This window comes from Gobio gobio (genome assembly GCF_949357685.1).
Source record: "Gobio gobio genome assembly, chromosome: 19".
Taxonomy (NCBI): domain Eukaryota; kingdom Metazoa; phylum Chordata; class Actinopteri; order Cypriniformes; family Gobionidae; genus Gobio; species Gobio gobio.
This window is the reverse complement of record NC_137112.1, coordinates 44,081,409-44,094,966: the sequence shown is the minus strand read 5'-3', so window position 1 is coordinate 44,094,966 and position 13,558 is coordinate 44,081,409. Positions and strand designations below refer to the sequence as shown.

The following is a 13,558-nucleotide window of genomic DNA, read 5'->3' as shown; positions in this document are numbered from 1 at the left end:
GCTTCCGCAAGAACCAATGAGGTTCATTCTCGTGTTACGCATCACGTTTGAGCTTACGCAAGAACCAATGAGGTTCATTCTCGTGTTACGCATCACATTTGAGCTTCTGCAAGAACCAATGAGGTTCATTCTTGTGTTACGCATCACGTTTGAGCTTCTGCAAGAACCAATGAGGTTCATTCTCGTGTTACGCATCACGTTTGAGCTTCTGCAAGAACCAATGAGGTTCATTCTCGTGTTACGCATCACGTTTGAGCTTCTGCAAGAACCAATGAGGTTCATTCTTGTGTTACGCATCACGTTTGAGCTTCAGCAAGAACCAATGTACTTTATATAGAGTTGTGTAGTGCAGAATGTGATTTGTTTGGTCGTCTGAACATAACGATTTGTTAATCAAAGCGGACATGTCATCAGAAAATGAAAGTTTCCTTTTTCAGGAATTGCATCAGTGTATCTATGGGAAAAATATATATAATATATAATTTTTGACATTTCTAAATTATTAATTTTCTAACAAACATGTTAAGTGTTAGGCCTACGTAATGTAGTTAATGTTTTTAAATACAAGTCATCATAAAGAGTTATGGAGAAAAATAGTTTATTTTTATACAGGGGGTACTGGAGTCTGTATTTCAAAATTTCAATGCTTAGTATACAGAATTAAAGCATGAGTTCTCGTCTAAACTAGTTTGCATGTTAGAACAAGGAGAAGAATTTGCCACTGTGAATGTTACATTGACAGAGATGCAGCTGTGATGATGACGACACACACCATGTGTTGAATCATTTGGCAACCCCTTTAAATTACTGGTTCTTCACCGAGTATCAAATCAAAGCACCCAAACAAAACAATGGCCAAATAATGAAGTACAAATATAGTCACTTTATTAAGGACTACAGAAAAATGATATCAGTTACATGCATGCAGGGTAAGGTAAGCAATGCTCATAAAATTACATCTAACCCCCCCTGATAAACTAACACACAAGAGTATGACCTGGTTAATAGTATGTTGAATGTTTTAAACATCTGCTTGGAAAATCTTTTCAACTTATATTCTCCTTCATAGACTATACAGAACAAAAAGACAGTCATGGATATGGATGCCAACGTTTCTTTAATGCATCTTAATAAATCCAATTTTGCATTCAGGTAAACTGTTAAACTAGGCATCGATAATCGTTCTTTACTTTGACTTACACGAAGGAACCAACATCAACAAAACTCTTGTTTGATTACAATAGTAGCTAAAGACCTAATTTCACAAAACATGAAAAAAAAAAAATCAAAATAAAACTTACAAAGAGAGGTTTCTTGAACACTGATGAGGAAAAGGCAACTGAAGAACTGAAATGCTTGCCTCTACAGAAATATTGACTACTTTAAATATTTGATTTTTTTTGTTGAAGCACAACTGAAGCAACAGCTTCTTCACACTCTCATAATGGTGACCTGAATGAGCGTCAAACAACAAAAACAGTAGCGTTTCTACTCTACGTGTTTACCTGTAATTTAAGAATATTGAACATAAAATGCCTGTATTTGAAGAGGTCCTATATTCATCAGAGGCCCCAAGATAAGGAGAACATAGAAGTTTCTACAAAAATAAGAGGAGAAAATAGCCATCACTGCAGTCTACAGAGCTACAGTTGATCTTTTCAGCGGTCGGCAAGCGTGGGACTCATTTCCGGGATCTGAGCGACTTGCGGGCGGCAGGTTTAGCCTTCACAGCGGATTCCTCCTTCTTAGCTGCCTTGGGCGACGGCCGTTTGGACCCCCTGCTTGTCATCTTTTTGGCTATCGGTGTTTTAGGTTTGCTGGTCGGGGCAGCTTTCTTGACTGGTGTGGCTTTAACAGGCGCGGGTGCCTTTTTAGGCGCCGCTTTGCTCGCAGCGGCAGGTTTCTTGGCTGGTGGAGGGGCTTTCTTGGCAGACGCAACTGATCTCTTTGCGGGAGGAGGTTTTCGGCTGACTGGTTTAGCCCTCTTATTTGGACGAGCTTTGGACACAGGTTTGCGGTTCGCACGCTGGTTCCTATGGACAAATAAAAAGCATGTTTAGCCTTGACACAGCCCACGTTAAATGTCTCTGATATTCTGGTCTGGGATTTTTTTTGCCCGTTTTCTCTTCCGCCAATTGCAAAGTGCGATTATGTAATGTACTTCACCTCTTTCTTCGTGGAGGCTCATCCTCGTCCGATTCTTCCTCTTCAGATTCCTCCTCCGACTCGTCTTCGGATTCTTCATCAGACTCGTCACTTCTCTTGCGTTTGAGCTTCTGTCCCTCCTTCTGTTTGAGTTTTTCCATCATTTCTGGAAACAGAACCGCTGGGCTGCAGAGGAGGAGCGACAGACAATTTGTCAATTTAAGTAGAAAAAAACATTGATTTGCAACTCATCAACTCAGCAAGTTTATCTCATTTATATTGGGGCTAAATTGCTAAGAGTTAAAGGGGTAGCTCCCTCATGTTGTTCCAAACCTGTATGACTTTTCTTCTTTTGTTGAACAAACAATATGGTCACAGATTTTCTTGACCATACAAAATGGTTTTGTAAAAATATCTTCTTTTACGCTTTGCAGAAGACAGAAAGTCATTTAAGTTTGGAACGACATGAGAGTGAGTAAATTATTACATAATAAAAAAAAAATTTTTGGTCAACTATCCGTATTTTTTTAGGGGCTATGCACTATGCATTTTAAATGTTCTAGCTCTGTCCATGCAATAAATGCACGTTCTTAAATGAGCAATTTTTATTTATTTTTATAGCCAATTTCAATTTGGCGTGAATAAAAAAAATCAAATCAGAGCTGCATATTAACATTTACAAGATACATATTCACTAATACAACTAGCACACAAATATTTGTGCCCATTCCCCTCGTGTGATTGTTAGCCTCTGCTTTTCGATTACAGACTGAATCGTGTGATTAATACATTTCTGCTGTTATTTTTGTGATTGTTTGGGGCATGACAGCCCTTCAACACAGAGCCCACCTCGGATTGTTTTTAATCACGAATAAAAAAAGATGAACACTATCAGTTCCTAAATTCTGATTGGGTGGGCAAGGCAGACATTTTTTGCTTAGCCCACCCCTGCCCATTCAAATTAAATTAAAAACCATTAACATTCAAATACATTTTTGGGTGAAGAGGCGTCTACTCTCACCTAAGCTCATGCTACTCCTACAGGTCAGAGGTCATTCTTCCGCAGGAACTAGAGTCGCGTACGCCCATTGCCGGACGCCAGTGATTATAGTTTATAAAGTTATAACTATGGATATTTTTCTAACAAAAACGCATCGCTTCCCTTCAGAAGGCGTTTATTAACCCCCCGGTGCTGTGTGGATTACTTTTATGATGGATCGATGTGCTTTTTTGAACTTCAAAATATTCGGTACCATTCACTCCCATTATAAATCTAATAACCAGGATATTTGTTTTATATAACTCCAATTGTGTTAGGCTGAAGGAAAAAAGACATGTATACCTAGGATGGCTTGAGGGTGAGTAAATTATGGGATAATTAAAATGTTTTGGCGAACTAACCCTTTAAAGATTCACATGCATTAAGAATTTAAGTGTAAAAAGTTAAAAATTATTTTGTATATTTAAATATTATTTATATACTATTATAGCATTTATTCATATTTTGAATTAGCTTTTATTTGTATATTTTCAGTTATCCTTTTATTTTTTTTAATTTCAGTAATTTTATGATCTTTTGACATTTGCATTAGTTTATTTTCTTTTAGGCTTTTAGTTTTTAAGTTAGTTTTAGTATTTTTAGTACTTATATTTTAGCTAGTTGCCAAGAAAACTTTTTTAATTTACATGCAAGTTTATTTTTTTCATATGATATTTCAGCATTATTTCAATCAATTCAATTTTAAATAGTTTTCAATTTAGTTAAAAATAACAACACTGGCTTACGGTGAGCTGAACTTACCTTGGGTAAAATGGATAGCTTAGTTGGTACGACCCACTGAGTCCATGACCAGAAATCTGCTCCATCCATCCCATCATTTTACACTTCTGCAAAGTTCTCTTTAGGTTTGGCACTGGCAATCAGACAGAATACATTCATTAAAAATCAGCCTAGCATATTAAGTAACAGCAAATACAGAGATATATGAAGGGTGGCTGTAAATATAACCCGATCAAGAAACCAATTTCTGTACCAGCGTTCTTATTAATAACTCACTTGAGAATAACAATTAGAAGCAACCCCAAAACAAAAGCAAACTAAATTCAGTCCTCAGAGAGCAAACACGCCCAGGGCTGTGATAAGTGAGGAGTTAGTGTACCGTACCGACTAAAGAGACGTTCTTCTGGTCCTGTTTCTCCATCAGGAATTTGCGCAGTATGGTGATGCTGCAGGTCTTGGGCTCATTCATGGCTGTGATGGCGGCCACTACAGCATCTTCCAGCAGTCCGCCACCCATGAGAACCTTATTCCCAGCTTTCTTCAACTGTCGAACACAAAGGCAGATTCTCATTAAACCTTCTTGCAGATTCAGATTGTCGAGCGATTCAGAAGGGTAACTAACCTGGAATGTTCCAGAGGCTCCCTTGCCAGTGATCTGCTCCAAGTAGCCCTTTTCCACAGATCTCTGCAGGCAGTTCTTCAACACGTCAGGCCTGTGAGATTTACACAACAACCCTTCATTAACAATTCTTCAGGCAAAATGTACATACACAACTTCAATCTGCAACTCATTTCTAATGGTATACTATGTACAGTTCTGCAAGTATGGAATAGCACTTTTAATCAGAAGTGATGCATACAATTACTCAAAAGACAATGTCACAACTTTTCTATTTCAAATAAATACTGTTCTTTTGAACTTTTTATTTATCAAAGAATCCTGAATTTGTCTTTATCGCGGTTTCCACAAAAATATATAATCAACATTGAGAATAAGTAGTAATGTTTCTTGAGCAGGAATAAATTACATTTTAAAATAAAATAGAAAACAGTTGTTTTAAATTGTAATATTTCACAACGTAACTTTTGTAATGCATTTTTGATCTAATAAATGCAGCCTTGATGAGCAGAAGAGATTACCGAAAACCGCAAAATTCTGAACGCTAGTATTCCATTCCCAATGTTAAATGGACAGTTCACTCAAAAAAAAATTATCCCATAATTTACTCATCCTCAAGCTATCCTAGGTGTACATGACTTACTTCTTTCAGACAAATACAATCAGTTATATTAAGAAACATCCAGGCTCTTCCAAGCTTTATAATGGGAGTGAATAGTACCTTAGATTTTGAAGCCCAAAAAAGCACATCTATCCATCATAAAAGTAACCCACTCCAGTGGGTTAATAAAGGCCTTCTGAAGCGAAGCGTTTTTGTAAGAAAAATATTCATATTAATAACTTTATAAACTACAATCACTGGCGTAACTGAAGTCCGGAAGCCAGTGATTGTATTTTATAAAGTTAAACATTCTTACAAAAACGCATGGCTTCGCTTCAGAAGGCCTTTATTAACCCTAGTTGTATGGATTACTTTTATGATGGATGGATGTGCTTTTTTGGGCTTCAAAAACTTGCTTCCCCTTTTAAAGCTTGGAAGAGCCAGGCTATTTTTAATATAACTGTGTTTGGCTGAAAAATAAGTCATACAGAACTAAAATGGCTTGAGAGTGAGTAAATGATGGGTAATTTTCATTTTTGAGTGAACAATAGACCCTTTTCACAGATTGTGATGATGCGTTTTAACGGTCATCATTATCGTAAATCCTGCAACGTTTAGTTTTTTTTTCTTTAAAATTATATATGTACATTTATAACACTTATACTTTGTATTTTATTACTTTTGCATCACATTACAATAAAAAAGTTACCACTGCTATGAGGGTGTCTATGAGAGTGATGGTAAAAATGAACATATTTCTCTCTTTTTACTGCCGTTATTAATTACTCACTCTATTTTTTCCCTCTTTTTGAAAGTTGTGAAAATCACTATTGTGGCGTTTTTCCTTTTGCCATTTGAGCAAATGGGCACACAAAAAAATATTTAATGTGTTCTCTCATTCACAACTATAATATTTAACCCAACTATGACGACTTCCGCTCTGAGAAAAAGTTACGGACAGCAGCTTTAAGTAAATTCTTTCAGTTTCAAACTGTAGTGTAGTTATAGGATAGAGTCAAAAATGACCTGTTCTCCACATTGAGTTGTGGGAAGTATTGCTCCAGGTACTTCTTGATAAGGATGTAGGAAGCCTCCTTGGGTTCACAGAGGCGGGTGATGATCAGAGGCAGAGACTCGCCCAGCGTTTCCTTCGTCCCTGCAGATGCAGCCGTTTTCTACATAATGACATTGACAAAATGAAAGATTAAATAATTACGAACCATAAAAAAAACCTCAACAATGTTCGACTAATTAACACATTTAAACAGCCTTACATCAATGCAAAGACAATAAACAAACTACGTTTGATTACCTTCCCAATGGCGAAACTTCCGGAGAAGCCTTTGCCCTTCAGCTGTGGGTAAAGAAGACAAGACAATGATGACTTGATTTACTGTATGTATGTATGTATGTATGCATGTATGCATTTATGTATAATATATATATAAAACAAGAAATATACATGTATTAAATTGCAAAAATCACCTGTTTGACGGTGCCCTTCTCAACCAATCGCTTCAGGGCTCTCTTGTAGAGGTTTTTGGTCTTTTTGTCCATTTCCACAGACGGATACTTCTTCATGACGTATTTCATAATGGTAATGGAAGAGGCACCACTCCGCTCTTTGCAGCTCTGTAGGTAGATTGTACAGATGCACATATGAGACAACAATTTTTAGACCCGTTATCATCTTAGATTTCCAAAGAATGTAGTGCTGCAGGAATGAGTCCTAACCCCGAGTTAGAAACAGTGCCCTCATAATCTTTCATCAAAATAACTTCCTAAAGCCTAAATTCAATCTGTTCATCATATAAAGCGATCGAGTCTCTTCAGAAAATTTGGACTAAACCACATATGGATTAGTTTTACGATCTCTTTATGAACTTTTTGAAGCGTCAAAGTGGTAGTTGCGTAGCTGTCAATGGAGGAAAAGCTCTCAGATTTCATCAAAAAGTTCTTCATTTGTGTTCCAAAGATGAACAAAGGTCTTACGGGTTTGGAGCGACATGAGGGTGAGCAAATAATGACAGAATTTTCATTTTTGAGTGAACTATCCCTTTAATAGCCTCATTGTGTTTATAATCGCGCTCTTTCAACGAAAGCTTGGTGGTGACATTGAAGTCATGCAATAGCAGTGTCACTTATTTATAGCCTAACTTTAGCTTTTTACTTCTGCCGATTGTATTTAGGCTTCAAAATGCATACAAGCCGTGTTCATTTGTGAAGATAAATCATGAACACGACGTGTAAGAATCATAAACTTTTGTTGGTCAAGAGTTTTTTTTCTGCAATAATCTAAAAGCCAGTGGAAAAATCCCATTGGCTTTGAGTCGAGGGAACCAGGGTGATGCGAACTTGCTTACATTATCACTGCAGCACTATAGACATTTTAACAAGTAAAATGTTTGATAGTATCCAGTAATTCTAAAAAATGAGTGGGTAAAAAACATACTTAAAAGTGTCAAATGACAATCAAACACTGAATAGATTTTGCTCAATTTTGAACCAGACCTCAATTGCTTCTAGGAGGATTTCTTCAACTTTGGGCTGGGAAAGAGAGGCCGAAGCCAGTTTGTTGGCAGAAATGGTCGCCCAAGCAGGAATCTTCTTTTTCACCTTTTTCCCTTTGTCATCTCCTTCCTTGTCACTGCAACATTGAGCAAACAGATACAGAAAATGCTTAATAAGCCACTTTTATTTGAAACAAAAAGAGTGATCTAATGCTTAAAGGATCAATTTAGATCAGCCAGACTTACATTTTAGCTACAACATCCTTGACTTTTTTCTTCTTGCTCTTTCCTTGTTCAGCGGCTGCTTCTTCAGTTTTCTCTCCCTCATCGGGCGTCTCTCCTTCATCTTTGACCTGTTCTTCCCCATCAGCGGTCGCCTCCTCCTCCTCATCCCCTCCTGCTTTCTTGTCCTCCGTGGTTGCAGGTTCAGCAGGCGCCGAATCTTTCTCTTTCTCCTTCTCACCTACAGGTGCAGACCCTTCGGCGGGAGTATCTGTGGGATAGAAAACACAATGTTCAATCAAAGACGCGTTAAAAAGCAATACCACTTGTGCATTATTTGATAAACTCGTTTAAAGTTGTGAGTTAACTTTGTGTGAAGAGGGGAGGATTTCCGGTGCCTAGTAGCTTGTTTTAGTATTATTTCAGTGTATACGAACTGAATTTTTTGTATTAGTGGGTGAATTGTTCCTTCTATGACCGATGTGCCATGCAAGGGGCAGTACGTACCTCCCTCAGGGGCATTTGCAGGGGTTGCATCCTCTTTGGGTGGGGCTGCAGCTGATCGGCGAATGGGCATGATTTTACCTGCCAATGAATAAATACTTTATTAGTATGTGTGTGTAAAATATATATATATATATATATATATATATATATATATATATATATATATATATATATATATATATATATATATATTTGAATATATGAAATGCATCTGAACTGGGAATCCAATAAAAACATGTAGCATTGTTTAAAAGGTTGTAATGCACTACATTGTGGAAATTGCAAAGATTTATTTACAAAATTACAGGAATTGTAAGCACTGTTTTGGACACCTGAGATGTTCGTCCATGACCTCTGCTCAGCAAAGAGAAGCTCGTGCAAAGACGAACGCGCTGGCCATAAAGGCACAGCAAATTAACAAGAAAGGAGCAACAATCCCATTGTTTATTTGCTCCATATAAAGTCTGTATTGGTATATGTTGCGAATAACGTGCCTGGAGCTACACCTGCACACGTTTGACCAATGCACGGGAACTAAACTGCATGTAAAACACAATATAATCGAAAATGGCCATTTTGTCCATTTTGCCTTGTACGTTACAGTAATGGCGCTGCGTTGAGCTGAAAATGGTAAATGCACGAGGCTGCAGATTCAAAAGAATAAATAAAACACACGCGCCTGCATAAGGTATACATTAGTTTGCAAACTAAGAATGCACAATTTCAGAATGAGCTTTTTAATGCATACCTTGATGTACTGGTTTATCAGTTGAAAGAAACACTCCCTTCCTTTTTGGAATTCTCTGTTTACGCGCCCCTCCCCCCGGCTGCGTACGCATAGGGACGTACGTGTTGACGCATGCGTGCGCGTGCCAGTACCAGGTCCATTGTGAGCTAAAGCGGCGAGATGACCTTACTTTATTTAATTTTTTTGTACTTTGCCAAAAATGGGTATTATTTAGCCCTATATAATTAATATTTATATTTATGTATATAAAAATGTATGTAGGCCTATATAAAAACAAGCTAGTAAATGAAATGTCGGTTTTGTGTATAGCTTCTTTGTTGTTTGCGAATTAAAACATTTATATTTCACCACAAGATGGCAGCATTTTCCACGTGATCTGATGCATTAACTGAAACTTTTGAAATGACTTCCGTTTTATATTATTATTATTATAATCTAGCGATATTTATTTATTGAATGGTCGTAGTACAAGTAGTAGTAGGCTACTACTTTATACAATAAAACAAACATATTGAAACACATCTAGAATTAATATAAAACAGGACCATGTTTTTGTAACATAATACAATGGTGTTTTGGATATGAACACAAGGTACAGAGCTGTTACTAGGGGAGTACCAAAAGGTACAAAAGTGAAAAGGTAAATTTATGTACCTTATTTACCCGTAAATGGTACATATTAGTACTTTACAAGTAGCCTACATATTAGGCTAGTACATGTTACTGCCCCGGTAACAGTTTTGTACCTTTTTTTAATGGTAGAGCTAAATATTTTAGTCAAGTCAACTCAAGTCACCTTTATTTATATAGGCCTAGCGCTTTATACAATACAGATAGTTTCAAAGCAGCTTTAGATTGATAACAGGAAAATGATTCAATGATGCAAACAATTCATTTCGGCTGTATAGCAGCTCTTAAAGGGATAGTTCACCCAAAAATGAAAATTAGCCCATGATTTACTCACCCTCAATTCATCCTAGGTGTATATGACATTCTTCTTTCAGACGAATACAATCAGATTTATATTAAAAAATGTCCTGGCTCTTCCAAGCTTTCCAAGTCCATATAAGTGCATCTATCCATCATATAACTGCTCCACACGGCTCCGGGGGGTTAAAGGGTTAAAGGGTTAGTTCACCCAAAAATGAAAATTCTGTCATTAGTTACTCACCCTCATGTCGTTCGAGACCCGTAAGACCTCCGTTCATATTCGGAACACAAATGAAGATATTTTTGTTGAAAGCTGATGGCTGAGAAAGGCTTCAGTTAGGCCTCCATTGGCATTCAGTACACTTATACTCCCAAGACCGATAAAAGGCACTTAAAATGTCATTACAAAGTCCATCTCACCACAGTGACTCTACAATAATCTTACGATGCGACGACAATAGTTTTTGTGCGCAAAAAAAAATCAAAATAACACCTTTATCCAGCTTGTTATTGCCTTCCGCGTGTGCCTCCACGACGCATGCGCGAGAATATGACGTAGCGCCGGGGCTCGGGATTCCATGAAATGCACACTCTAACCCCATTTTGATAACTACGCCGAGACCTAAAGCACGATCAATGTATAATTCAACAGCTTAGATACGCGCGTCTTCCTCTGCTTGTAAACAAATCACTTCTGGGTCATCTGTCCGAACGCCGGATCTGCGTCATATTCTCGCGCATGCGTCGTGGAGGCACACACGGAAGGCAGTAACAAGTTGGAAAAAGGTGTTATTTTGATTTTTTTTGCGCACAAAAACTATTGTCGTCGCATCGTAAAATTATTGTAGAGCCACTGTGGTGAGATGGACTTTGTAACGATGTTTTGAGTGCCTTTTATCCGTCTTGGGAGTATAAGTGTACTGAATGCCAATGGAGGCCTTTCTCAGCCATCAGCTTTCAACAAAAATATCTTCATTTGTGTTCCGAATATGAACGGAGGTCTTACGGGTCTCGAACGACGTGAGGGTGAGTAATTAATGACAGAATTTTCATTTTTGGGTGAACTAACCCTTTAAGTCAGTGATTTAGCAGCTTTGTGTCAGTAGAAACCCGGTAGTAAATTGGAATTATGGTACTTTCCCTCTCATATCCCCCTGAGACAAGAGAATTATGCATTTTATTTCTGGAAAAAATCCTCAGATGATGCAAATAGTGTCATTTTCCGTCATCTGAGGATTTTTTGGCTAGAGGCTAGAGACTACAGCCAGTAGAAGCAGCTGTTCCGCATGTTTTCAACCCGCCCACAGGGGAGAGATCTCACTCACAGAATGGAAATGTGCACGGCCGCTGCCGCTCGGCTCGGACATTCATAACGGAGCGGAGCAAAGTGAGTGTTTCAACTTTTCAATGAATTCCTATGAAAGTTAAGCTTCCATAGGCATGATCTGATAACGCACCAGACTGGACACACGCCGTGAATGACAGCCGCGCTTACCTCAGCTCTGCTCAGCTCTTACTTTGCTCTCATGATGAATGAAATCTACATTTGTGACGTGACTTTCGTTCGGCTCACTCACACTTTACTGAAAAGACACGTTCAGTTTTTAATTGTAGTGTCTGTTCTCTAACTGAACTAAATTATTTTATTATTATGAATATCAAAACGCTGGTGGGGCGGTGTCAAGGTGGGCAAGTAATAAGCAATGCTGCGTTCCACTCCAGTTTTAGACACGCACTTGCAAACTTCCCTAACCACTTCCCCTCGGGAGAATCGCCGCCGCCATTTTGAAGTGTGTTCCACTTCGTGAAGTGGACAAGGGAAGTTTATATGGACAGACCCTTGCTCCCTCGATTTTGACCGAGGGAGAGAGTCTACTTCATATGTACACTTCAGGCAGCTTCATATACCACAATGCAACACGATTGTGACGTCACCGCATATCGCGTTTAATATACCCCACCACAAACAACTCTATGATATTTTCATTATTTTTAAAAACATTTAAAACAACCCAAATACACATATATACATATAGAATGCGGCATTAAACAATTTTGTAAAGGAAAAAAATAAATAATAAATCAACTCCATAGTGAATTCGAAGTGATCAAGGGCTTAGGAAGTTCCAGTTCAGTCCATTGCAAATGTTCCTCCAGTAGTGGGCACTCATGCAACGTAAGCAATTACGCACATCCGAGTGAACGAGACGGAGGGAAGTTAACGAGTGAAGGGCATAATAAAAATGAACTGGAACGCAGCACAGTAGCCGTGGCTTTGGGAGTGGCCTCGTAGGGCAGCGAAGCAAGTGCATTCTGGGAGTTGTTGTCTTTCATCCACAAAAATACATTTTAGAAGAGTTGTTCAGTCCAGAAGGCACCAAATTCAAAAATAATTTCACATTTCTACTGCATAAATGACCCAGTTTAAATACACATTCATCTTCAAAGCGCTGAAGTGCCCCTTTAATAAAGGCCTTCTGAAGCGAAGCGATGCGTTTGTGTAAGAAAAATATCCATATTTAAAACTTTACAAACTGTAATCTCTAACTTCTGCTAACTGTCGCACACGCATTCACGAGAGACTGGCGTTCCAGTGTATGACGGCGTTCCAGTGAGAATATGCTAGTGCTCGCGAGAACCAAGTTTTGTTTTGCTCTATCCTCTGCGCTTGGAACGCCAGTCTCTCGTGAACGTGCGTACGACAGTTAGCGGAAGTTAGAGATTACAGTTTGTAAAGTTTTAAATATGGATATTTTTCTTACTCAAACCCATCGTTTCACTTCAGAAGGCCTTTATTAACCCCCTGGAGCCGTGTGGAGCAGTTATATGATTGATAGATGCTCTCAAAACAGAAACAGCCATTCACTGCCATTATAAAGCTTGGAAGAGCCAGGACATTTTTTTAAATATAACTCAGATTGTATTCGTCTGAAAGAAGAATGTCATATACACCTAGGATGACTTGAGGGTGAGTAAATCATGGGCTAATTTTCATTTTTGAGTGAACTCCTTTAAAGAAAATAGTGTCATGGTTCAGTGTTGATTCTGTTCCATTGTAAAGGTAATCAATTATTAAATTAGTTCATTTAATCTATCAAGCAGAACAGTTCAGTTTTCCATCATCCAATAATGTCAGTGCAGTCAGATGTACAGATGACAGCTAAATCAGCTTTTTATTTTAGTAGTTCATTTAGCCTATAGTCCTGCAATGTGACAAATTAATTTTTAAAATGTTCCAGGTCTCTCAGTTATATTTTAGGTCATTTAAACAGTGCATATAAAAGAATAAAATTGCTCTTTAAAACTTGATTTCAGCATGTCACACTGCAGGGCACTGCTTGAAATGTCACGTCATGATCACAATCCTTATAAAACTGCCAAATTCAATTTTTATAAGCTAATGCAAAATCTAGGCATGTTTTTTCCCCTGGTGCACAAGATGAGACGGTGCAGAACACAACCTGTGGGGTTTCACACAGTATTGAACACCCACACA

The 13,558-nt window shown here is 38.0% G+C and overlaps 1 protein-coding gene across 1 annotated transcript; it reads right to left on the bottom strand.

The window, feature by feature from the left end:
- Positions 1–576: 576 nt before the first annotated feature.
- hp1bp3 (heterochromatin protein 1, binding protein 3) lies at positions 577–9,237 on the bottom strand. Its single transcript, XM_079845302.1, has 12 exons — positions 9,133–9,237; positions 8,385–8,462; positions 7,902–8,148; positions 7,657–7,792; positions 6,631–6,777; positions 6,458–6,499; positions 6,172–6,320; positions 4,548–4,638; positions 4,310–4,469; positions 3,947–4,058; positions 2,167–2,331; positions 577–2,033 (listed from the first exon to the last, which is right to left on the bottom strand). Exons 1-12 carry the CDS (start codon positions 9,221–9,223, stop codon positions 1,682–1,684), a joined length of 1,770 nt encoding a protein of 589 aa, XP_079701428.1. The 5' UTR covers positions 9,224–9,237; the 3' UTR covers positions 577–1,681.
- Positions 9,238–13,558: the final 4,321 nt, after the last annotated feature.